General features: G+C 38.6%; 2 protein-coding genes across 6 annotated transcripts in view; one reads left to right on the top strand and one right to left on the bottom strand.

Annotated features, from left to right (window-relative positions):
* slc12a2 (solute carrier family 12 member 2) overlaps positions 1-15,896 on the top strand; it is a 59,245-nt gene extending 43,349 nt beyond the window's left edge. Inside the window, exons 16-27 of one of the 3 annotated variants that reach the window (XM_060895811.1) lie at positions 1,968-2,079; positions 2,692-2,829; positions 3,467-3,573; positions 4,324-4,403; positions 4,836-4,958; positions 7,112-7,156; positions 7,815-7,937; positions 8,052-8,163; positions 10,256-10,342; positions 11,212-11,347; positions 11,755-11,822; positions 12,724-15,896. In XM_060895811.1, coding sequence (XP_060751794.1) covers positions 1,968-2,079; positions 2,692-2,829; positions 3,467-3,573; positions 4,324-4,403; positions 4,836-4,958; positions 7,112-7,156; positions 7,815-7,937; positions 8,052-8,163; positions 10,256-10,342; positions 11,212-11,347; positions 11,755-11,822; positions 12,724-12,859 — 1,267 coding nt within the window. In that variant the 3' untranslated portion in view covers positions 12,860-15,896. Of the gene's footprint in view, positions 1-1,967; positions 2,080-2,691; positions 2,830-3,466; positions 3,574-4,323; positions 4,404-4,835; positions 4,959-7,108; positions 7,157-7,814; positions 7,938-8,051; positions 8,164-10,255; positions 10,343-11,211; positions 11,348-11,754; positions 11,823-12,723 lie in introns of all 3 variants that reach the window. The other 2 variants (XM_060895810.1, XM_060895812.1) reach the window with 2 other exon arrangements.
* Positions 15,897-16,307: 411 nt separating this feature from the next.
* LOC132863173 (fibrillin-2) overlaps positions 16,308-26,790 on the bottom strand; it is a 47,558-nt gene continuing 37,075 nt past the window's right edge. For 2 of the 3 annotated variants that reach the window (XM_060895808.1, XM_060895809.1), the window contains exons 53-65: positions 26,593-26,712; positions 26,369-26,491; positions 26,042-26,173; positions 25,793-25,918; positions 25,050-25,256; positions 24,528-24,653; positions 24,279-24,401; positions 23,319-23,435; positions 22,991-23,119; positions 20,555-20,674; positions 18,952-19,183; positions 18,544-18,718; positions 16,308-17,701 (exon numbers count right to left, since the gene is read on the bottom strand). In XM_060895808.1, the coding sequence (XP_060751791.1) occupies positions 17,327-17,701; positions 18,544-18,718; positions 18,952-19,183; positions 20,555-20,674; positions 22,991-23,119; positions 23,319-23,435; positions 24,279-24,401; positions 24,528-24,653; positions 25,050-25,256; positions 25,793-25,918; positions 26,042-26,173; positions 26,369-26,491; positions 26,593-26,712 (2,105 nt within the window). In that variant the 3' untranslated portion in view covers positions 16,308-17,326. Of the gene's footprint in view, positions 17,702-18,534; positions 18,719-18,951; positions 19,184-20,554; positions 20,675-22,990; positions 23,120-23,318; positions 23,436-24,278; positions 24,402-24,527; positions 24,654-25,049; positions 25,257-25,792; positions 25,919-26,041; positions 26,174-26,368; positions 26,492-26,592; positions 26,713-26,790 lie in introns of all 3 variants that reach the window. The other variant, XM_060895806.1, reaches the window with a different exon arrangement.

The raw sequence follows: 26,790 nt of genomic DNA, 5'->3' as shown, positions 1-26,790 counted from the left end.
ATTAAAATTAAGCCAGTGTTCACCTAGCAGGCACTGTAGGAGCTGAAATGGAGGAAATTTTAACCAGCATGTGGCCTGTTAGTGTTCCCATGGCAATAAGTGTGTGGAGGATTAGGGACCGTCTGATAATGCCACGATAATCAAACAAGTTACACTTAGCCTTTGCTTAGCCATAATCCCTCCTTTTTACAGTATGTGCTTTGAAGTACATTAATCTGAATTTCTCACATTTTATTCCTTACTCCGGAGATGATCTACTGAGGTCATGGAAAGGTAAATGTTTAATTGGTTCAAGGCAAGCACTCACTGCTACAACTTTATTTTAATGGTGTGTTGTCAAATTATTATTATTATTATTATTATTATTATTATTAATATTATTATTATTATTATTTCACCACGGGACTGTGTGGCACCACATAAAATTGCGTGTTTATTTTTTTATTTTTTATGGAATTTGGCCCACTTATGGGGGATTTTCTAACACATGGTTTGTCCAGTTATGTGGTATGACCCTCAATCTAACACCACATCAGACAAAAATTGCACCCACAAATTTCCAACTCATCACCCAAATTGAGTCACAACAATACAATGGGTCTGAACATTATCCATTGATAATCTGTTTTAGAATTCATTTTAAATTTCTCGGTAATGCATTAAATCAAATCTATAGCAAATGTTCTGACACACAAATCAATAATTTTGTTTCTATGCTTGTATTTATGCATTTTGGGAATCATTTGCTCTGCCTTACAGGAGAATATACTGCTTCTGACATTATGGTGCATTGATGTAGCAGTAGCTAACAACATATGGCAATGTGGAATGTGGCATCTACTGATGTTCTGTTTCACTGGAGCTTGGTACCTGTCTTGGGTCCCAAGGCATCTGGCTATCCGAAACATTTCCTGTACTGATACTACAAGGAGGTGCAAGCAGGAAATAAGGATATATCTCAGGAATGCTTTTGAGTATTTGTACCAAACTTTGTGCCAATCTTTGGGCATCATGCCCTAAAAGAAGGTACTGTTAGGGGATATTGAAAGGAACAGGAAATGAAGCCATATCAAATATGCCTTTTATTGACACAAACCTTTCTTCCTTAAGCACCAAGTCAACATCTCATGCTATCAAATGTGTTTGGATATTAATTCCAAACTTGTGTCTTTTCTATCACTCTATGAAGCTGGCCAAGAGGTAGATTTTCTGACCACTATCATTCTGCAGTGAAGCCTTATTTACTATTTATTTCTTAACACCAGACACAATGCTTGGTATGTGGTGTCATGCTGTTAGGATAACCGAGACATTTCATGTCCAGTTACAAGTAAATCAGTGTGGGTGTCTGAAGGAAAGCAGACGCTTCTGGGTTGCACAAGAAAACAGTATACACCCTGTCAGTGGGAGACCGTGAGATTCCAAGGGAGCGGAATTGGTTGTGCTTTCTCAGGAGAAGGTTGGCTTTACTGTCTTCGATATCAGTTACAGCGACACTAGCTATTCGGTGGTATCTGTGAGCTTGTTACATTTGTTTTAAAAGATGTGGTGTTTAGCTTTACCGTATAATATCCCCGGTTGGTAAGTCTCATGTGACCGGGGAGAGCTAGATCATGGAGGAGAATTGGCAAACTTAAGCACAAAACTTGGAGAAAATATTTTTCATATCATACATGGACTGTCTTAGGCTTGATATCATTAATATCATTGTCATGATATCATGAATCAGTAGCAGGTGCTAATTGGGAACTAGTTTACAAAGAAGTGCTTGGATCTGATAGGCTGGACTTGTGGCTATAATTTTGTTATTGGTTTTCACATTTGTTCCACTGTTGTATCAGAAGTTGTGTTTACTTTAAAAAGCTTTAAAATAAAAGTATTCTAATGAATGCAGTGGAATATACTATTTCTTTAAGGTTTTTACACAGGCAGGGGCTCATGAATGTGAATTTGTTTTGATTTCACAGGCCGCAGTGTTTGGTGATGACCGGTGCCCCCAACTCTCGGCCTGCTCTGCTGCATCTCGTCCATGCGTTCACCAAGAACGTTGGCCTGATGGTGTGTGGCCATGTGCGAATTGTAAGTTCCTGATCTTCCTATACCACAACAAGATATCCTTACTGCTATATCTAGGTCAGATATACGCTAACTTTTTAAGACTCCAAATGTTTATTAATTTACATAGATTTTACATAAAACACACAGTAGTTTGTTGTTTGTACCCTGTCAAAGTCCTACATGGATCAATAATGTTTCCATTATGCCTGTCCTGGGAACAGCAGTGATGTAAGAGTTTGAGGTGAAAAGCACTTTACAGCCATTCTCCTGCCAGACCCTGCAGACCACATTAATCAAAAACACACTGTTTTCCCACAACTGGACCCAAAAGAGCAGTGCACCCTTCTGCTGGCTCGCACCACTCCATCTTCCATTACTAAACCAAACACTAGGCTATCTGTCCATTTTCCTGGCACTTATTAGGGACAAACTGGACTCAGGCAGTCATAAATGCATCACTGCATTTATTATTCTGCCCATTTCATGTCTTGGGACCCCTCATAAAATTCTGCGTTCTTGTTAGTGTTTGGTGATTAATGCTGCTGAAAGCCTTTTGGTATGTGGATCGATCAACAGCACAAAATGAGCAGAATGATGTCGCTTTAATAAGCCTTTCTGTTTCCTTGTCATCAGAGCTCTCGGAGGCCCAACTTTAAGGAGTTGAACAATGACATGCTGCGCTACCAGCGCTGGCTTCTCAACAACTGCAAAGCTTTTTACAACCCTGTCATTGCAGAGGACCTCCGCCTGGGCACCCAGTACCTTCTGCAGGTAGGTGTGCGTGACTCTGTGTGTGCGTGCGTGACTCTGTGTGTGCGTGCGTGACTCTGTGTGTGCGTGCGTGACTCTGTGTGTGCGTGCGTGACTCTGTGTGTGCGTGCGTGACTCTGTGTGTGCGTGCGTGACTCTGTGTGTGCGTGCGTGACTCTGTGTGTGCGTGCGTGCGTGACTCTGTGTGTGCGTGCGTGCGTGACTCTGTGTGTGTGTGCGTGCGTGACTCTGTGTGTGTGCGTGCGTGACTCTGTGTGTGTGTGCGTGCGTGACTCTGTGTGTGCGTGCGTGACTCTGTGTGTGCGTGCGTGACTGTGTGTGCGTGCGTGACTCTGTGTGTGTGTGCGTGCGTGACTCTGTGTGTGCGTGCGTGCGTGACTCTGTGTGTGCGTGCGTGCGTGACTCTGTGTGTGCGTGCGTGCGTGACTCTGTGTGTGTGTGCGTGCGTGACTCTGTGTGTGTGCGTGCGTGACTCTGTGTGTGTGTGCGTGCGTGACTCTGTGTGTGTGTGTGTGTGCGTGCGTGACTCTGTGTGTGCGTGCGTGATTGTGAGACTGTGCGAGTGTGTGTGTGTGACTGTGTTGTGGCCCCATGTTGTTCTAGCTCTGGGCTAACATGAACCCCCCCCATGTGTTAGGCTGCTGGACTTGGGAGACTGAAACCCAACACACTGGTGCTTGGCTTCAAGAACGACTGGCAGATTGCAGACATGAAAGAAACAGAGACTTACGTCAATATGATCCAGTGAGTCATGGTCCAGCATAAAAACTCAAGGTCAAACACTAGTACAAATATAGAATCTGCACATCTGTTGCTATACATGCTGCATATACATCCTATATACTACATATGTTACTCAAAGGTTCATAATAAAATTGTCATTCTTTAATCAAGAAAATAGTCGGAGTGTTGAGTAATTGCATTGGTGTAAGAGGTAACAGTGTTGGGGTGGAAACTGTAATCCACTGTCTGGTTTTATTACTGTCTTGTCCTATCTAACCACTGCTATAATATGTGGTGTTTCTCTTCACTCGTAATGTTTGTGGTATGAAGCACTTAATGTCATTTTTGAAGGACCTTTTTTAGGGTTACTGTGCATCATTAGCCACTTTAAAATGGATAATAACTATAATAAGATGATAGAAGTATTCAGAAACCATCCAAGTGATGAATCATGTACTCAAGGCTTACAGAAACTTATACTCATTTACTTACTTAAAGCATAATACATATACTGTGTGTTTTTATATCAGTCTGTTTACATGATTCCTTAAATGCCCTATTTATGCAAGTCTTGTCCATGTTCCGCCTCGTCCTTCACCATAACATGTGCTTCTGCTTGTTTGTTTGTGTGTGCAGCCGTAGTATTTAGGCTAATTGTTCTGACCTGGTGGAAAAGTACAGTTCTAACGGAAATGTGTGGTGGACCGACCCGGTCGATATCCGACAACTGTCCCACTCTGAGACAGTAACAAACGTTTTTCTGTGTTTTAGTGATGCCTTTGACTTCCAGTATGGTGTCGTCATTCTCCGACTGAGAGAAGGACTTGATATTTCTCATATTCAAGGCCAAGGTAGAGTACAGCTCAGATCTTCTATTGTAAGGTTTTGTGCTAGATGTGAAGGAATGCTTTTCCAGTTGTTGTTTTCCAGCTCATTTCTTCTTGTTGATTCTTATTGAAAACATGGTATCTATACACTTTTTTTTGCCTGCTTTTGTAACTATCAGCGCACTTGTTCTGCTCGAAAGACGCTATTATGAAGCCATGTGCCCTTGTGTGCACTATGTCAATTTTAAAGTGATGCGAATTGAACTTGAGGCTTTAAAGACATCCCACGTTTGTTTAGGTGAAATAAAGTGAGCTTGTAATGAGATAAATTGCTCTTAACAGACTGTTTACTGTTTACGCTGAATTCCTATTGTAATTGATTTGACCTCAGTGTCATGCAGAGAAGCATAAAACATGACTTACCATAACATGCAGATAATGTTTTTGTGCCTAAAGACGATTCCTCAGGCATGAAGGATGTAGTGGTGTCTATCGACATGAGCAAAGACTCAGATGGAGACTCGTCCAAGCTCTCATCCAAGACCACAAGTGTTCAGAACAGTCCAGCTGTCCAGAAAGGTTAGTACTTTCTTCTTCTTCTAATCTCTCTCTCTTTTTTTTTTTTTTTTTTTTTAATAAAGAAGTCAACAATTGAAGTCATTTGTGGAATTGAAGTGAAGCTTTTCCACATGAATTTCCTTTTTATTTGTGATTTAGAAAGCTTATTTTTTAAATTCATTGGAATTTACAGTAGATGTTTCATAAAGACAATGCATATTTTCCCCAAAGGCTTATCTCACAAATGATAACACTTCAGTACACTTCAGTATGTCTTGGGCTCTTCACAGAGGAAGTGATGTGTCCCAGACCTCTGATCTTGACCGTCCAACTGGGACCATGTGTTCCAGTCACTAACACACAAACACACATATCCCCCACAGCTGGGTGACAAACAAACTGGTACCTCATTCCCACTAATGGGAAGCAGTGAGGATGGGAAAACAGAAGAACCACAGTATTTTTATGAGATGTCACGACAAGCCAAATAAGCTGAGAAACTGTATAAAGGGCAAGATTTCCTGTTAGCTGTATGTAATGACCCCAAGCAAGGGCCAGAGGAAGGGGGTTGGGGGATGAAGGGCTGGGAAGCTAGTTCTCATAAGACAAATGAGCGCTTTAATAAACACCATGTGAAAATTGCGTGCTTGACAGTCGGCCGTATCTCAGGACTTTAAGGACGAGACAGATTACACTTAAGCAAACAGATAGAGTGTCAGGTATCTGCTCCATTACTCTGTCTATACGTTTATTTAGACTGAAGGAGAAACAGCAGCTAAAGTTAACTACAGGAGTAAGAATGTGATGCTGAGAGCAATAAAAGCAAAAACGTTAGTGACGCAGTACAGTGAGTGCAGGTTTAAATTCCAGCTGGTGTCTGGTGAGGTCACTATGCACTGTATAGCTAACCAATCAGCAGCTCTGATTTACTCTCCCTCTCTCTAAGGTGTGTACACACAGACACACACACTCACTACAGGAATACGGCCTCTTTATTTCCTTATTTCTGCTGATTTTACATTTTCCTTCCTTCCTCTTTCTCTCTTCCTCTCTCTATCTTTCTCTTTCACTTTCCCGCTCTCTCTCTCTCTCTCTCATACTCTCTCTCTCATACTCTCTCTCTCTCTCTCTCTCTCTCTCTCTCTCTCTCTCTCTCATACTCACTCTCATACTCTCTCTCTCTCTCTCTCTCTCTCTCTCATACTCACTCTCATACTCTCTCGCTCTCGCTCTCTCTCTCTCTCTCTCTCTCTCTCTCTCTCTCTCTCTCTCTCTCTCTCTCAGCTCTGTGTTTATAGCACACAGGCCCCTGCAGCAGTTAGGGTAGTAGTTTTTATATTTCTGGGAGTTGTTACTGAGACAATCTGATCTATTTGCTGCAGTAGAGGTAACATTGCATTGTGTGGTAACATCATTATGTAACCTGTAATAAACAGTATGCATCATGAGCCAGGACCTAATGAGCCAGCTTTACTATAGGAATACACTATAGTATTAGTCTATAGTAATAAAGCATGAATGACAGAGTCATGAACATGAGTCTACAGTGATAGATCATGTCTGATGCAGGAGATACAGTTGGCATGACCTAAACACAGCTGCAGTCTCCCACGCCGAGGGATTTCGGATGTTCTGAATTTGTTAGTTTCGGGGATCTATTTACCTCAATCTTCTCTACTACACCTTCACTTCTCCCATCACTATCTGTGTCGCCTCACTTTCACTGAACACTGAAATTTAACTTCATTGTCTAAGTGCCTCTGAAGACGACCCCCCCCCTGAAATATTGCCTTGTGTTCATTGATCTTAATATCTACCAAGTTTCTTCCTGAGAATTTCATCTGCAAAGGAAAAAGAAAGAATTTGAGATATGATCATCAGACAGACTCACATATGCTGAAATTTTTAGGAGGCTTATCTGCGTGTGTGTGTTCATAGCAGAGCTGTCGGTTGTGTGTGTTAATATGATGTTGATCTGTTTACTAAATATTTTATCCCCATACAGAGGGCAGTCAGCTTTCATTTGGAACACCATGTTAAAAGAACAGACGTCTCATTGTACCTCACAGTTGACGCATGTGTTTCCCATCACGACAGCAGCAAACATTAAACCTCCTCTGTTTTCTCCACCTCTCCCCACTCCCTCTTTTTTTTTTTTGCACTTTATCCAGAAGATGATGAGGATGGCAAAGCTCCAACACAGCCGCTGTTGAAAAAAGGCAGGCAGTGCATCTTGGGTTTTGTTAACTCTCTCTCTTTTTCTCTCTATCTCCCTCTTTCTCTAGCTGCTCTGCTTAGTTGACTGTCAGTTAAGAATAACTTCTTTCTTCAGTCTTCATGTTGTCCCCCCCCCTCCTCCTCCTCCTCCTCCTCCTCTGCTGGCTTCTATTCCTGTACAGCACCATGTGCTGCGTCATACTTGGGAAATCTGTCCTTCTCCTGTGTGTTCTAATAAAGCATCTTTCTTTCTTTCTTTCTTTCCTGGATTCCTTCTGCTGCATCTTGCTAAATCCGCTTCCAATAAATCAATTAACATATAGAATTCTTTGCAAACTCTAGTGCTTAGAATGTGAGGATGCGCTATGACTGACACTAGCCGCCTTAATGACAGTGTGTGCTGTATTTAGTGGAGATGAGCATAGTGTTTGCTTGGAGGTGTGTAACTGCGCTCAAAGCTCTCTTCAGGGACTTCATTATTCTGTGATTGTGGTGCCTCAAGATAAAACCTCTGCATTTTCCGCTCTTCTTCTTTTCTGTTTTGATATGCATCACCCTGCAGTCAGATTTAATAAGGAAGAACAGCTTTTTGTGTGTTGCTCCTGTTCTGCTGAAGTGTGTTGCTGAGGGTGTGTGTGTGTGTGTGCTGTGCATTTTTAGATAAAGCGAGTCCCACTACACCCCTGAATATTGCTGATCAGAAGCTGCTGGAGGCCAGTCAGCTGTTCCAGAAGAAGCAGGGAAAAGGAACGGTGGATGTCTGGTGGCTTTTCGACGATGGTGGTGCGTTACTGTTCTAGAAAGCTATCCCACCATGCACCTTCTTCTAATGCTGATTAAAATGAATGTAAGAACAGGATGAAAGTCTGTTAAGCTGTGCTGCTTTTGCTTTTGCAGGTCTCACGCTGCTCATTCCGTACTTGCTTACCAACAAGAAGAAGTGGAAGGACTGTAAGATCCGTGTGTTTATCGGGGGCAAGATCAACAGGATCGATCATGACCGCAGATCGTTAGTATCTAACTGCCTTTAAAAAAGTCATTCATTAGAATAATATTAAAGTTGCGTGTATGATCACATTTATTTTTCCTGCAAAGTTTTCTGGTTAATAGTATCAATGCCCAATATATAAGAGGTTCCAACATTTTCACTTACCATTTCTGCTTTTCTGAACCCTTGTTACTGTGTTCCTGCTGTGTTCACTAAAGCAGAAGAGAGACCAAACCCAAATAAGAACTCACTCAGCTGAAATGCTAATTTATTGAAGGGGAAATAGTTTGAGATGTAAAACACGTACATAAAACACACTTCTGGTATGAATAGTGAAAGCTGATAGAAAGCATGTGGAAGGAGCTGTGGTATCTTTGGTTGTTTCAAAAATGGTGATTATTAAAAGATTATGAAATAATGAATGATTGCACATCTGACAACCTTTACACAGTGTGCATTTAAACATAGTGCTAAGAATTAGCATTTAAAGAAAAAAAGCACCCCCTCCCCCATTTCTCTCTCTCTCTCTCTCTCTCTCTCTCTCTCTCTCACTAGAAATCAATCTGGAATGATTGACAGTTTCATGTGTTTTGAACTTACCCATACTTTAGAGAAGCCCACCCTCTACAGTAACTCCCATCTTCCTCTCATCTGCAGTAGAAATTCAATAGAAAGTTGAGTAATTTGAAATTAAATCCATCAGTGAGTGTTTGACTTGATATTTAGAATTAGAGGTGCCACAGACGGATCTAACAGTTCACAAATACTTTTACTGGTAATAGAACAAACATGTTCAGTGTAACCGACTTTGACCGTGAATATAAACAGGGTTTTATGGTAATCAGCAGGCACTTGAGGAAAGAGAGAGCCATTTGTCTTTTAGTTAAGATCTAAAAAGTTTCCATGCACGCTTTCTGATTAATTGCTGTGCTCTACTGACCTTTTTTCTTAAATAGTTAGAAAGAAAGTAAACTTTGGAAAGGTGACATTTCCTCTACTCTTTCTGGTGTTGTCTACAGCTTAAATAAAAGAGCTGGTTATGTTTGACACTGAATAATATATAAAAAAAAAGACTATAACTATATTATTTCTCATTGAGGTCGGCAGATGTTTGCATAAAATAGCTTTCTTTATGTTTCCCTCAGCCTGCTAGGATTCTTTTATTCATGATGTTACCAACTTGCTCAGGGCAGATTAATGACCTTCCAGATTGAGTCTGAACTAAGGCACATTAAAATGTCACCATGTTTCTCTTTGAATTGAAACAGTTTACACAAAGTGTGTCTGCATTTACCACTTGCTATTACGCTCTTTTTTGCATGTGTATGTGTGTTGAAGAGTGTTCTGAACCCACGTGGCGGCTTTGTCCGACACAAATGTTTCCCATTGTCCTCTGCAGCTGCTTGCTGCTCCTTTTGTTTGCTAAATTTAGCAATGTGCCGGCGCTCACTCCTTTCACATCATGCTGGGGAAAGCGGGGAGGCTGCTCACTTCCAATGAAGTACGCGCTGCATATAAAACAGTAATTGTCTGCCTCTGATTGTTGTTTTAATTTTACATTAAGCGGCTGATCAAATGCAGTTGAACTGTGTGACTATTTAATTTGTTCCTTAATACTTAATAGTGCATTGGTGGACGTGATGGGATAGACAGATGGAAAATGAGTTGGAAAGCATCACTCAATGGGTTTCTGGCATCACATGAGAACACGGCAGAGTGCTATTCATTTTATAAATTTCCAGTTTGTGTTTGTGTTTTCAACAACAAAAACGATATCTGCCAATGAGATGACCTCCGTTGAGCATTACTTAGATTCTAATCAGAATATGAAACCCTCCAGCTTGGTCAAACACTCAAGTTTTATCATGCTACTTCAACCAGCTGTTTGTTTTTATTTTCCTTTAATGTTTTTCTTTTATTTAAGCTCTGAGGAAATTGATGTCCTACAGCTGATCTCTCCCAAAGTTCCAGATATTTTTAACTAATACAGATTTTAAATCCACATCGTCATTACATTCTGTATTTTGAAGTTCTTGTTCTTGCAGTATTAAATGGCATCAGAATGACTTTCTAGGTGTATAGTAACCTGCTTTTGTGTGTTTTCTCTGTTCAGGATGGCCACACTGCTCAGCAAGTTCAGGATAGATTTCTCTGATATCACAGTTCTTGGAGACATCAGTACAAAACCCAAGGCTGAGAGGTGGGACCACAGCTTCCTGTCCTGTTCACCAGACAGTCCTCTCATTATTGATTATGCACTGATATGCGTCTCTTATGGCTTTTAACATTTGGTGGAAAAAAACGATAGCCTTTTTGAATTATTAATGTATAATTATTTTGCTGCTATCTAGCTCACTTTACCACTGCCTTAATATGAAAGGTTAATATGTCCTTACCCTACTGCTCTGGCACATCTACATGAACTATAAACACCAAACACTAGTTTCTGCAGTTCAACTAATGTTAATAGAGAACTAGTTTAAAGTTTCACTTCATGTTCTAAATAATGCCAAGGTTCTCTGTGGGTTTGTGCCCCACACACCCATTCAGCCCCATGTACCCTACACCCTGGAACATGGGGGTGTCAGATTTGTCTTCTGTTTGGACATGAAGCACATTTAAAAAAATGCAAATCGATCATGGTAACTAATAAATTTAAAGTGGCAGTTTAGTTTCTGGGTGAAATTCAATATGCTTCTGTGAAAAAAAGATCAGAATGGTGTGGACACTCTAACAGTGTTTGTCATTTAATGTTTAGGTAATAGAAAGAAATTGATTGTGTTGCATTTTGAGTAATATGGAAAATAAATCTTGTTTCTTATGTATTGCAAGGTGACCTGAAAATATAAACATATAATCTAGTTATAGGTATCTTGGCATTTTTTTGGGGCTCAGTGATGACATCATTTCTCATTGTATTGTTAACAATGACCACTTGATTTATCAATGCAGTAAACAGTTTAAATTGTCCTCTTTTAAGTATGTGGCCAACAAGGTTGTGTATTAGATAATTAACAAAAAGCATTACGTACTTGTACATAATACACAGCATGTTTGTGTATTTTGCAGATTGGAAGACTTTTCCCAAATGATTGAGCCCTATAAGCTGAGAGAGGACGACATGGAGCAGGAGGCAGCGGAGAAGCTAAAGGCCGAAGAACCCTGGAGAATCACAGATAATGAGCTGGAGCTTTACAAGGCCAAGGTGGAGATGAGACCACAACCTCCACACAGCAACACACGCAAGCTTTTAATAAAACTTCACACACACTATATCTGAGAGATTAGTTAATGGGCTTCCATTACAGTAAACGTAGTGCACAGACGCTGTGTTTCATTAACTGTAGTTTGTATTGTCATCTGAGAGGCCTATCAGTTTTCCCAGCTAGACAGATGACCTGAGATAAGAACAGCATTATAATTACACTCATTGTATGCAGCTGGGTTGTTCATAGAGATGGTAGTTTGAATAAGAGGAGCCACTATTTACTACACAAAATGACAGCAGGTAAACTAATGGTGTTTGTAGTCAGGTCGTAACGTAACACCAGTGTTTCATACTAACCCCCATGCGTGTGTGTGTGTGTGTGTGTGTGTGTTTTTGCTTTTTAGAGTAATCGACAAATCAGACTGAATGAGCTTTTGAAGGAACACTCGAGCACAGCCAACCTCATTGTCATGTAAGTAGAAATAAGTCCATCAACAAGTGTCAGTCAACATTTTTAAAGTGTTTCAATTTAAAAAAGGAATAAAAAAAGAATGTGTGTAAGGAAGGTCTACGTAATTAAGACCCTTACCTGAACAAGCAGTGTTGCACTGTAACCGGAGATGGTAATCTTAATGTTAATGTACTCTGCAGCCAAACATAATACCTCATGCTTCAGATTTATGAGGAAAACTGTCCAGCTCGGAATCAGTTTTTAATTGGAAACATTCTTGAGCACAGATTTAACCCACTGGAAGCGTGAACACCTTCATTGTAATATTGTCTTTTATGATCAGCTTCATTTCACTCCAGTGCTTCTCCACAATTGGTCAGAGTCACTTCAGTGTGGTGAGCACTGCATTTAGGGTCATAAATTCACTATTACATCCAGCGAGATACCGAACAGCTCTATGCAGTAGCGTAAAACACTGTAAACTCTGAAAACTAAACTCGTACTTAACGATACGAACTTTCTTTTTATTCTTTTTTCCCATCAGCCGACCACAAATACATCAAAGCACTTTGTCACTCAGTGGTTGGTGGCCATGGGTTAGTGGTTAAGGTTCAGGGCTACAGATCAGAAGGTTGAGAATTTATTTCCCAGCACTGTCAACCATTAAAACCATATTTTATATATTTATTTACACTTTTGGGCTTAATTTTTGTGAGCTCAATCAACAATAAAGAAATCAAATAAAACGCATTTCAACCAATACGATTTTATTTGGGTTAATAATGTCATGTCAGTGTTCGCTTTAGCTGTGAATAAGAAAAATGCATTGCACAATTCAAACTCTGTTCTCTCTCTGCATGATGTCACCTGTGGCTGGTTGTGTTATGTAACTGACACCAAATTCTCTCTCTTTGTTTAATAGGAGTATGCCCTTGGCCAGAAAAGGGGCGGTGTCCAGTGCCCTGTACATGTCCTGGTTGGACACGCTGTCCAAGGATCTCCCTCCTATTCTACTGGTTCGTGGAAACCATCAGAGCGTCCTCACATTCTACTCTTAAACAATTTGATTATCACTGATCCTGTAAAGCACACCTTGATGACATGCTGACACTTAACACAAATGTGCACACACCAACACAATGAAGGGAGATTACCTGGGACTGTCAGGTAATGAGTGTGATGGACAAGTGGACAATACAGAACCTGAGCACATCTTTGGCAAAGTCTTAATTTTTATAGCTCAGTGATGTCTGCCACTGAGAAATTACGTGGAGACCGAAAATGAGAACTTTGGAAGTGCTTTATCCAGGCATCAGAAAACAAGATGAGAACCTGTTCAATGACATGAGGTCACAGTTTCCTTGGCTCACAGGTATCTGAGCATGAAGTACATATTGTTCTGATCACCAATAGCATCATTAGAAACATCATAATAAATTGTGGATATATATATATTTATATTTTGCTTTTTGATCAGCAATAATCACCCTTTGTTCCTTTTTCCTTACTTGGGATAAAACCATGCAGAATGCTTTGCAACACCTTTTACAGCCTTATAGATGTGCCTTCCAGTTCAATCAAATTAGATTATTACTCTTTGCCCTGATGTGTATTCAAGTAAATTTAGATATCTTCGAGTATCTTTCAAATTGGGTATTTAAAATGGTTACATTTCAGTGATTTTTTTTTTTTTAATGCTGGTGTACTAGCATTGACATTGGTTTCCACTCCTTATAAAAATGTGTTTTTTTTGTTTTTTTTTCTTTTCTGGAAAGGTTTATTTTTCTCCTGTTGCCTTTTTATTCTTTTTTTTTCCTTTCTTTTTCATATTTCAGGTCTTCCTTTAAACTGTGAACGGGTTTTATTGTTCTTAGTGTAGTACCCTCCACTAATCCTGGATGTGAATTCAAATGTACGGTTGTAGAGAACTCTAACCAGAACACTGTAGAACTTGATCCCTCAAGGAAAGACAACAGCCTATGGCTTTAAGATGACAGGTTCTTGACTGAAGGACGTTGTCCCAAATAGCGGGACATCAAAGCTGCTATAAAGTGATGGACACACAGAACAATCAACCAAATAAAAAAATAACCTCTTGAACATGCATACCTAATTCCACAATTCTGTAGGTTCTGCTATCGAGGAGGACTTTGCCTTAAAAGCAGAAGTAATGATTGTTAACTTCTATCTTATAAGCCATACTGGCTGGTTGTTTGATTATCGGGTAAATGCAGTTGTAGACAGATCAATAGAATAAAAATGGAATGTGTAAATTCAGTAGTTTTTTTTTTCTCCTTAATCTGTGTTAATTTTGTCGTAAATTCCTCCCATCGTGTGGGCCATGTTTTTCATACAGTCCAGAGTTGTAGCTACAAAGTAAGGCTTTTTAGTGTCCCGCATCAATAGCCTTGTTATATTACATAGACATAAACCAACTCTTCTGTTAAGGTTACAGTGTAAAGTAATGGACTGTTACAGCATCCAATTGTTTTTAGTTACATTAGCATAAATTTTAGGGGCTTCCATGCCTTGTGCATTGTAGTTCTTGAGGCCTGTTTTAAGCCATCCTACAGTTTTCAGAATGTATTGAAAAGTTGACTGAGATATAATGAGAATGTTGTCCACATGTCTGCGGTGTTGCATGGGATGCAGTAGTAGCTCTATGCAGGTGAACTGAAATGAGTGCTACTCATTTCCCAGTCATTTCTCATGACACTAATAGTAATAAAGTGACTTATCCAAACTCAGGATTGGACCCCCCACACACACACACACACTTGCAGTGCTTTTACCATTTATTGTTGATTGTCAATTACCATTTACGCTGTTGTCAACGGGACCAGGCGAGATCGAGATGGAAGATACTGATGTGAATTCTGTGATCAGATTTAGTTAGTGGGGTATTTTAAAATAAAAGAAATTGACTGGGAAGAAATTGCCTTACAGTGAAATTCTACAACAAACTAAAGGTTATTTACAAAAATTCCTTCTCCTTTCTGCACTTACTGTAGTCTTCATAAAATGTGAGATGTTTCTTTAAATGTCATTTGAATGTAAACACTAATGCTGACAAGCATTTGTTTTCTGTCCACACATTTTAGCAAAGTATTTTTTTCCAGCTTTTCTCTACCGAGCCACAAGACATGCTTAATGATGTGATGTGCTTTGTTGGGCACTTAGTACTATAAATACTTCATCTCACCAATGTTTGTTCATCACCCAATGCCATGTGAGAAGTATGCCATGCACAATTGAATATACTCATATTTATAACTCTCTCTCTCTAAATATATATATATATATATACTCTAGTGTGTAAACAGAATTTGTATTTAGTATGTGTCACGTGTACAATGTACCAATCACCTACTGTGTGTTTGTACATAAGTGTGCTAAATGTATAGTTACATGTAGCTGTGGCAGTAGAAGCTACTGTACCATGGGATAATGGGGCACTTCATATGTGCCTTTCACAGCTGTTGTGTGCTAGACCTTATACATCAAGTGTGTGTGTTTCCATGTTTCCCAAGTTGCTGCATTTCTATCAACCTACTGGTCCATATGTGTAGCCAAAGCCCAGTACTTCTCTCTCCAAGAGAGCTGGGAGCCATGAGAAATGATGAAAAGCAGGAGTCCGTAGCTCCTGTCCGTAGCTCCCGAGTCTAGTTCACACTGTTTTTCTGTACTAACTTGTAAATATATTCTGGCCTAACCAGATAAATTAGGGGAGTGGAGTAATAATGACAAAATTAATCTGGAGAAATTATTTATTTTAGTTTAGATTTCTCCTTTTTGTGTTAAATTAATTGCATGTTGATTTCGTTTCTTTTTGATTACTTTTAAAACTTTGTTCTTCCTTTTTTTGTGTCTATATTTCTATCTTTTATATGCCTTTTAAAAAACTGCTTTGGCAAGTTGTTGAGTTTTTGCTCAAGCAAAAAGGGTGGATCTAATGGATCATAGTTGGAAGAGTAATGTTTTGATATATTGTACTGTTAATTGTCACAAATGATTTTTCTAACATTTTAACATTTAAGGTTACCAATACTTTGTACATCTTTATTGCAATAAATAAAAAATCGAATGTAAACTCGATGTAACGTCTGGAGATTTATAATTGGGATCATATCAAACAGGTTCATTGCTGGTATTCATTGTTGGCGGTGGAACAACACTGCCATCGTGTGTTAGGCAGTCACACATAGAGATTTGTTTCAGACTCGAACAGGAACATTGTGTCAGCCATAAGGGGTTGCACGGAGAAGTAATTAGAAAAGTAATATTCCTAGTTCAAGAGACTCTAGACTGTTTTTTCCCTGCAGCAATTATGAAAGGAAATGTGAGTGGTGTTAACGACCAAATAAACTTTTATAGGCATGTTATAAAATGTAGGAATTTAACAATTTTATTTAGACGTATATAAAGTATTATTCAATTAGATTGTCTATAAATAGTGATAAATTCATGTGATTGAGTGTATTAGGAAAGGGACGTACTAGGGGGAAATGGATTGAGTGAATCTTTATTTATAGCTTAATAGCCTCTCATGTTTTAGTCAGTAATTATAATGTTAACTGAATAAAATTAAACCCTTTTTTTTTTTTGCAGATTTCCAAACACTACCAATCAAAAGCAATGTTTATATCATCTTACATAAGAGTATTCTTTATGTGCACAACTTCTGAACAAAAGAAATAGAACTTAACAGAACTAAATTTCCCTGCTTTTAATATAAATAGAATTGCAAACACTTATTTATAGCAAATTAGCTTCTTGATCAAAAACAACTGGAGGTTTAGTGAACTTAATTCGACACTTAACCCAATGTCTATTATTCATTTTTGTCTTTAGATATAGTACGGTAATAAACACAATTCATGTTGTTCTGTTTTGCTCTTAATCATACATAATGTTCTCCCGCTCATACGTCTGACTTTTTGACTCCGTGCAAGTGAAATAGCTGCAAAAATATATTTTTAGTTTTTTCAGTAAGTTCAAAGTTATTTCCCCTTTCATATCCTGTATCTGACTGTTGATAGTGGAAGGGGTAGCTCTTCATTCCAGCTCTAGCTTTTGGTTTTAAGTGACTCGATGAAAAAATGAGTGAATATAAACACACAGTTTGTATAAATATAAATATAAAACCAGTTTCTTTTTAAAAAAGCTACCTATAATAATATATACATTAATTAATATACACTTTGCATAGGAGTGTTCAGCTGCCAAAGGTATACAACTTGGCAAGTCAAGACTCATTTTTATGGATTATATTACCTTAATAAACATTACATATCCATAACTGTCACAATTTTAAAAGGAATAAGGCCACTTTAAAGAAATGCTTTGGTGGCTCCTTTTTTAGGAAAGACGTGACCCGTAAATAAAGCTGTATTTTTTAAAAAGCACCATGAAATACCCTTATAAGACTAAATGTCTTTCCAAACGTTGATATCACGCCTTCTGCTGGTGTTTTCACTCAAAATGAGAGCTGCTTTTTTTTGGTATGTGAGTGACACAGTGTTGCTTTATTGTAGTGTAATGTGCAGCTTCATGTGCAGGTTCTGTCCTAGCTCACCTGAGAGGTAGTCTCTGTCCCTCTTTTTCTCTAACTCCCGCAGCTCTGTGTGATCATAGAGCGGAGAACTGCTGATCTTCAAAATATAAAACCCTGGAAAAGCTTTCTCAGGCATGCAGTGCAGGTAGCTGAGCTCCTCATGCTGCCGGAGATGGAATATTTTGTCCTGATTTCCCTCTGTGATGTTATAAGTAATGTGATGAACGAGAGGCCTGAGGGCAGGCACCAGCTCAAGGATATGGTCTTTGTGGGTGCACTGGGATATGTTGAGTACCAGTAGCAGGGGCTGCTCCATGTCCACACTGTCCAGGTTGACTGGAGCTTCCTGCACAAATTAAAACCAAGTAAAGTAATATGAGTCGCTTTCAAGATCTCATTGAAAAATGAATATTTTATAGAATTGTTGCCTTATGGACTAAAGCAGGCATGGTAAAGCTCATTTTAGGATGACACATTGTGTATGTCAGTGTTAAGTTGGCTGGAAATCAGTGCGGTACACAGATGACATCAAGTGTAAAAGTACAGAGCTTACTGAGTTACAGAGTTAATAATCACGACAAACATAATAATAGTGAAATTGTGTTATGTCAGTGATTTGATCATGGCTGAAGATTCTAGTTCTTGTTTGACGAGTGGAACCCAAAGTGGTCTTCTGCTGTTGTAACCCATCTGGCACCAGCATTAATGCCAAAAGTCACTGAAATCTTGAGAAGTGTATATCAAAAAATAAACAGACAACTAGACTGCAATTCATTAACCCCAAATAGTTTTTTGTGCTTGTTTGTTTGTTTTTGTTTTGAAATGCTGCTTTTACCGTATAATAGCACCCTCCTTTTAACGTTTTGTAGATGGACATTGAATCTGTATTATATGTCAAAACTGTAGTTTGCTAATTAAGAATTAAACATTATTACTACATTTTGTCAGTACCTGTGTTAATGCCCCTAAATGCATTTCTCTATGCTGCCACCTAGTGGAATTAGCTCTTTCATTGAATACCTAAAGAATTTAATTTACAACACTGATTTTGATTTCATTTTGTTTGCAAGATTACAACCTTTATTGGGCCATGTGTTTAACAACCCTAGTCTAACCTTCAACAAAAACATCAGTGAAGACAGATATCTATATAATAGTATATCTGCTGTATATACTCACTTCTTTTACCTCCTCTGGCTCTGTTTGATGGATGGCATGTCTCTTCCGGATTCCTCTCTTTTGTGGACTGTTGACAGTGCAATCATTGCAGATTTCAGGAGAGAGACTGTTATCCTCTGCCATTCCAGCTGAACTGACAGATCCCAGCTGACCCTTCCCAAAGCCCAGACCTGACACACAGTGCCTGTACACACACACACACACACACAAACATCATCAACCTCAAAATTATGTTCAGACTACAGAGTAAAGATATTACAAGAGTGCTGAACATTATTATCACAACCTCAGTATAATCATTGAGTACAGCATAGAACACAGACAGACTTTTTAGCATTCACCACTATACTGTATTTTACTTTTCTAAAAAATTCACCCCAAAACAGATGCCCTTAGAGTGCCACATGCCATCCTCACCCTTGTCCAACCCTATAGTATCCAGGAGGACAGCCACATTTGTAGCCTCCTTGGGTGTTTGAGCAGCCATAGCTGCATGGGTTTTTGAAGGAGGTGCATTCATCCACATCCTGGCAGCTGCTGGAGAGCTGCTCGAAGTTGAATCCAGAGGGACAGGCACACTTGAAGCTGCCCAGTGTGTTGTAACATGATGCAGAGCCACAGGTGCCAGGAATGGAGCACTCATTCTCATCTACAGCACAGACAGTTAAGCTTTAAACAGAGATATGTAAATGTGGTATCACCATTTTAATTGTTGTCAAATGGATTTCTGTGTGAAATATAGACGCTGCATAACAGTTTCTTATTGTGAATTTTGAAGCACAATATCACTGTCCCATAGATGGTGCTGTTGTTCAACTAATTACAACTATATTAAGTTATATACTGTTTAAAATAAAAAAAACAAATGCCTATATTACATGTTTACAACAATATCAATGTTGGCAAGATATTTATATAAAACACACAATGGAAAGTTGAATTGCGGTGAAATAAAATATATCGCTCCAAAAAATTAAGGGAACACTTAATCATTATAGTATAACATCAAGGCAATTAAATGTGTGGGATATCACTTCCCAAAAAGGGAATGGTTTTCCAGGTCGTAGCCACAGACAATTCTCTCTTCTCATCATTCCTGAATGATTTGTCTCTAGGTTTGTGTTTTGTTAGGGTCATTATTACTACTTAAAGAAAAAAAAGTGTAAAGAAAATACCAGGAGATGGGTCGTAGAAACTTTGACAACATGACAGCAGCAGAACCGGTATCTGCTCCTTTGTGCTAAGATACCTTGACCAGTGGGTAAATGATGGTCTGGGAAGGAATTTTCTTGGAGGGACACACATGTGCTAGTTAGCGGTTCCCTTACTGCTGTTAGGTACCGGGTCAAAATTCTCAAAGCCATTGCCTGATGCCGGTGCAGTGGGCCCTGTGTTCCACCTGGTACATGAAAAAGTCCAGCCTCATGTGGCCAGTGCGTGGATGAAGGCACCATTGCCACTGACTGGTCCTCATGTACCCCAGACTTAAATCGAGTTGAGAACATTTGGGATATTATGTATCGCAGCATCCGATAAATGCGGGAAAAACCAAAGAACTGGTGGTGGATTTCCGTAGGCACAAACAAACTTTTTTGACTCTGTCATATTCTATGGTGTGGTATGCTGGTGCAGCAGCATCTCTACTGCAGAAAGGAAGAGACTGGACAAGCTGATCAGGAAGGCCAGCTCAGTCCTGGGGATTCCTCTGGACACTGTAGGAGGATGGATGGTAGCTAAACTATCATTGCTGGAGAACAACTCTCACTGCAATATTACCTGTGTGCAATATGTCTGTTAGCGTAACTATTTACTCGTGCTCTCTTTTTTCTTCTTTGTATTTATACATTGTGTTGTGTATATACTGTATACTATATTATGTCTTTATTTTTTTATATATTTCCATTTCTTTTTCTTTGCTGCTGTTCATGAGACCTAATGTGTGATTTATGTGTTCTCTTCATTTTTTAACACACACACACAGAATAAACACACTGGTTCTTCACTTATTTGTGTTACTCACCAACACACTGATTCCACTGGTAGTGCTGGGTGTAGCCTTGTGGGCAACTGCAGCGGTACCCCCCTAACACGTTGTCACAACCATGCTGACACCTATGGTTGCTTTTACACTCATCAATATCTATAAAAGAGACCAAAAATGGGAAATGAGAGAAGTGTAATATTAACAACAAAACATAAACAGCACAGCATTGAAAAAAAGTGTTTTTCCTCTCATGCAGGTGGGAGCGACAAGAAGAAGATTATGGGACAAAGAAAACCCATGTTAACATGGGAGCATATTATATGTGGCATAGTGCCAATGGATCTGGTTTAAACTGAGCTTCATGTGTTTATTTATTCATTTTCAGTCAGTGATCTATCCTTGTTGGGGTCACTGTGGTTGTGTTTTTATATTTTGGGATATTTAACTAACTAAATTAATTAAAAAGTACAGCCAAAAATAAGTGATGGAGCAGGACCTGTCAAACCTTCTGCCAAAACGAGCAGGATTGGAATGTTAAAATAAAGTCTGACTCATACGTCCACTGCACATTATTTCAGTAAGTCTCTTTTCATTGAACTGAAACAAAGACTACCAGCAATATACATAAACAAACATATACCGCAACAGATATTAGATATTAAATGTACATCCTCATAATCCAATTTACCCATTTATACACACCGTCAGACTTTCACATTATAGCCTAACATTTTATTGCACTAGTGTAATAATATGGATCCATTTCAGCCTATGATGTGGTAGTAGTGCTTCCTTTCCTGTTTCACAGATGCTCTTGTGGTTTTGTAACAGTTTCATAGAAACTTAACGAGGAACTTAAACCATCTCTGGGAATGCAAAAGAGCCATTTTAGGTTCAAATACTTCTAGAACAGAAGTAGTGGCAGTAGTTTCAATGATAAAATAAGCCACTGCTGTAGTGAAATATTAACGTGAACCTGATTTTCTGGCTGGAAGAGAGTTAGGGTTTTTTTTTTCAGTGCAGCAGTTTCTGATATACCTAAAGAGAAGTAAGTGTCTGTTGCTGCTAAACAGTTCATTGTTCATCCCACACAGTTCACAGACCACAGCAGACATACCGGCAATTTAAGATGGCAGATATGTGTAACAGCAGGTAAAGGATTTAAGGCTGCATGTAAAATTAAATTCCTGTGTTCCCAATGACGTATTCTGACACAATTGTACACAATTTAGTTGTTAAGGACATCTACATAACCCTAAAAGTGCTCCAGAACAAACCCAGAAAACAGATTAAAAACTCTCCTGAACTCAGGTGAGTTGTTTAGGAGACATAAGCCGCATAATAGACAGTGCCAGCAAAAGAGAAAAGTATATCTAGCTGGAAATTCACACTTTAATGACACACATAAGCTACACAATGTCTATGTCATGTATGATGAATATTACATGATTGTAGTATGAAATCATTTTGGCAAATTGCTAATGCCTACATTAGGGGACAGGTAAAAACGAAAGGAAAAAAAAAAACATGAGTTGTTGAACTTCTTAGAGATTTCAAAGCCTTCAGTGTAGATTTGGTTCAGCTTTTCCTAGAGACTGTTTGGCTATAATGCTATTGCTGAATTCCTCTGTCACATGCTTTTAATGTTCAGTTGAATACAGTTCTAAGTTTCATTGTTCATGAGCGTGAGAAACTGTCTAATCTAATGTGACTGCACAGATGTTTAACACTTCCGAACATACAAACAAAACTTTGAAGTACTGACCTGCATGTGATACACCACCCTGGTCTATTTCTCACATCATCAGCATGGTTTATCACTATAATATTTGTTATGTGCAATCCAGAAGGGAGAAGGTCCTGAAAAGCACTTTTCTTCCTTTTAGTCCTTTAGTCCTTATAGGCTTGTTATACTGTAATTTCAGTACCCCTACCCTTGTAGTTCATGGGATCTCACCCTATATAATCACTGCCGCTTTCAAGACTAGGGGACTTGCTGCATAATGTTATTGTATTTGTGCATCATTAAGAAGCTTAATTTTAATTTCACTTCCTGTGTTTCGGCCTCTTAGCTATGTTATGGGAGGTTGTAACCTTTTGAACCAGTGCATTCAATGATAAAGACTTATAAGCCCTTTGTACTTCGTTCAAGATCATTGAGTCTGCCAACATGCAGTAAATGTAAATGTAAACTGAGAAATTTATCTCAGGTGAAAATATTGCAAGAGTTATGTATTTAGCTGATTTCAACTTACTCTGAATACCTATACTGTCAGAGCATTCTCTTAATGAAACACCCTGCCAGGGTCCTTCAGAACATGAAGAGTGGTTTGTGTAGGAGATATCTAGATAACATTTGGTCCCAAATATGGGTACTACAGAAAGGTCATGATCTTTGGTGATCTTTACTTTGCCTGCCACATAGAATACGTACACACAATACCGCTTCCACGCACATGTAGAAATCGTTACCTTCACAGTGCAGGCCCGTAGAGTCCAGACTGAATCCTTGCTGGCATTCACAGCTAAAGCTGCCTGGTGAGTTCTGGCAGATGCCCTTAGCTCCACACAGACTAGACTCTGCAGCACACTCATTATTATCTGTTAGGGGAAAATACACAACAACATGGAACAGGATGGACTGCATTCACTGTTTCTTGTTATTTTATATCGTAAGTGTGGTAAAGAATTTAATTTGTAAAGTGTAATTATAAGTTACTGACTCTTTACCAGTTATCGCGTCATAAACTGCAACTCTTAAATAAGTAGAAAAATTCAGATTTGTTTATTATCTGCTTACCCATACAGGCAGTGTGGTGCTGTGTAAAGCCTGCCGGACATTTGCAAGCGAATCCACCAATAGTGTTAATACACATAAACTGGCAGTTGTGCCTCTTTAACTGGCATTCGTCCAAATCTTCAAAGAATAAAAATAAAATATATAACTGTTAAAATCACCCAGATCATAATTTTCTCATTCATAGATAATGTATTTAGTCCTGATCTAATATTCCTGTTCAGTATGTTTTTTTTTTATCCTGAATGCTTCATACATTTATTTATCTTTAACTGTTTAAAGCTTTGTGCAGTTTACTACAGTTTGCTGCAATAACCAGTGCCAAACACTCCCTGTATTACCTCATCAGTCACATTATAATGTTCTGGGAGGATTTTGGTCCACTTCCACAGAAAACAGTTTGAACCCAGTGACTGTTTTTTTTTTCTTCTCCTTTTCTCATTATTAAAGAGCTCCTTAGTAGGGGTTGTTTAATAGCATTAAAGCCACAGAGCATAGAGACAAAAGCTTCAGCTTGTGAATGTGATATGAACACTCTTTGCAGTGTTTAGGTTTTGCTATACCTAATGGGGTCCCTGGTCACATTCTGTGGCTCTAGATGCTGTATTAACATCAAAGTTTATATTGGACACCATATTAATAGCACATAATACATTTAAACTGGGCCAACTCTGAAAGAATACAGAAAGAAATGCATAAAGTATATGTATTTTATTACAAATAAAGTCAGATATTGGCCTTGTAATAGCACAGAGGAATGTGCTCTGTTATGAGAGGGAAGGCCAGACGGGACAGTGGTTACTGTAATGATGACTGCTCTGTCATCATGCTGCAATAACGGCTAATCAGGTCTCATCTGTTTAATGTTGCCAATTAGGATGCCACCTTTCAATTACTAAGGTGAAGGACAGACAGAATTTGTAGAACATTATTAAAACATTCGAAAACTTGCTAGAAGATCACCTTTACATGTTCTGCCATCCTCTTGCAATATATAGCCACGTGGACAGGAGCACATATAGCTGCCGTCTGTGTTCTTGCAGATGAAGTTGCATGGCTTTGGGGACATTAAACACTCATCCAAATCTTAAAATATCCGAAAGAGATAATTGATAAGGCAGTACTAAAATTTCTCAAAATAAAGTAAGAAAGAAGGTAATATGTGAGTGATTTTATATGCATTTGGTGTTTGTGTAAATGGAAGAGACTTACCAACACAAGCTGTGGCTGTAATGGTGGCTGTGTAGCCTGGATTACAGTGACATTTAAAGGAACCCATAGTATTGATACACTGGCCATTCTTACATGCGTCCGGTATGACCTTACATTCATCTATATCTGTGGATGTAAAAGTGTAGCATTAGCATCTGAGATGGTCAGAGGTTATATTTTGTAAGATTAGCTGTAGGAACTCTAGAGAAATACATGATGAACTTAAGATTTAGCCACGATAATCTTAAATGCACCCCACATCTGACATCTTGCATTGATAGATGCAGGTGGCAAACATCTATTCGGGTCTTGTGAAGTGGGTGAGAAGTGTGTATACATAGCTAATTATTAATATATGAAAATAAAAATCCTATAAATTATAATTTCAGAAAATTCAGAAAAGTCTTGGTACCAATGACAAAGGATAATTCATATTAGCCATAAATGATTCATTAAGAAAAAATGATCATCATTAAGGAACTGTACATAATATAATGAAAAGATTGTCTAGGATAAACAGACCTGTGCCATCTGTGGCTAAGCCAGGCCCGTGTGGACACAGTTTCTTGTATTTGACAGTGCCTGGCAGAGGACAGAGCTCGCACTGGTTCCCCCAGCCACGTCCACCATAACAGCAGCACTGGGATTTGGTGCTGGGTATTCTACTGCTGGAGGACATCTGACACATGGTCTGCAGCACCTCAGTGAAACAGAATCCTTGTCTGTAGTCTAGAAAAAGTCAGGGTGAGAGAAGACATGCAGTTAGTGTGTGATCACGTTTTGTAACTCTGGTATTTCATTGTGAACATATTTAATAGTTTCAATTGCTTTTATGAGTGCATGAACAATGAAGGCAAATCAATGACTTTATATATTACCAGTCAAATGTTAGGACTTTTGAAATACATATATTTTTTAAACAAAGGTTACTGGTTAAATTTTGTATAACTATGTATTGTGAAAATAGTATATTTTTTATTTTTTCCAATGTATTGCTTAATCAAAATGTTTTAATTAATATATTATAATACAGTATAATATAATGATATAATATATAATGATTATAAAATAGTAAAATAAATAAATATATATTTTTTTTTTTTGGATGTGTCCAAAATTTGAGTGATAAAGAACCTAAATGCAAAAAGCAATAATTTAGTAAGATTATTTATTAATATGAATACAAAGATGCATCCAGAAATACAGATTTCTACTCATTAAGGTTTTTTTTTCTTTTCTTTTTTTTGTGAAACAGAAAAGCTTACCAAGGCATTGAGTATGTGAAGAATCAGACTGGAAGCCTTCACCACACTCACACATGTAACTGCCTATAGTGTTCACACAGTGGCCATTCTCACAAATACCTGGCTTAGTGCGGCACTCGTTCTCATCTAGTGGGAGAGAGATAAAAAGTAAGAGGTCAATTTACATGCATGAGTACATAAGTATATATCCACTTAGTAGCATGTAAATAGTATTATGTCACTTAACAGATGAAAAACAAGAGTTCTGACCATGACACACATCGTCATCCATCTTGCGCACCATTCCAACAGGACACAAGCACATGAAGGTTCCGATGAGGTTCTTACAGTTCATACCCTTTGTGTCACAGTCATGTAAACCTTCTGCACACTCATTCAGGTCTGCAGTGAGAAAGAGAGAAATAGGTGAGTCAATACCACAAGGATTACAGTATTAGTGACTCGTTTAGAAAAATTAAAAGCATATATTTAAAATTATATTAAAATTAAATATTGTTAAAATTTAGAACTGCAAAACACTTTACATCTGGTTCGATTCTGACGCCATATGACCCTAGGTATGAGTCACTGTCTTACCCTGGCACATTCGCCCATCATCTCGGAGTGTGTAGCCGGACGGGCAGGAGCACTCATATCCCCCAAATGTATTGATGCAGCGGAACGCACAGAGCAAAGGGTTCTGCGCACATTCATTTATATCTGTACCAAAAATAAAACTGACACATGAATGAAGCAGCATAATCCTCAACAGTATTAGTGAAAAATTAATCGCATTTCAACAGATGAATAAAGTGTTTCACCTTCACATGTCATCATTGGCCCTGGCTCAAAACCTTCCTCACAGTTGCATTCAAAGCTTCCTATTACATTAGTGCAAGATCCGTTTCCACATAGATTCCCCACTGCACACTCATCAACATCTGCATGAACAGAATAAATGTGTGTAGGTCAAATAGAATCCAAATGATGGTTCCTGTTGAGTGTATTCATTTTGGCAC

This window comes from Tachysurus vachellii, chromosome 20 (assembly GCF_030014155.1).
Source record: "Tachysurus vachellii isolate PV-2020 chromosome 20, HZAU_Pvac_v1, whole genome shotgun sequence".
NCBI classification, from domain to species: Eukaryota; Metazoa; Chordata; class Actinopteri; order Siluriformes; family Bagridae; genus Tachysurus; species Tachysurus vachellii.
This window is presented reverse-complemented; position numbering and strand designations above follow the sequence as displayed.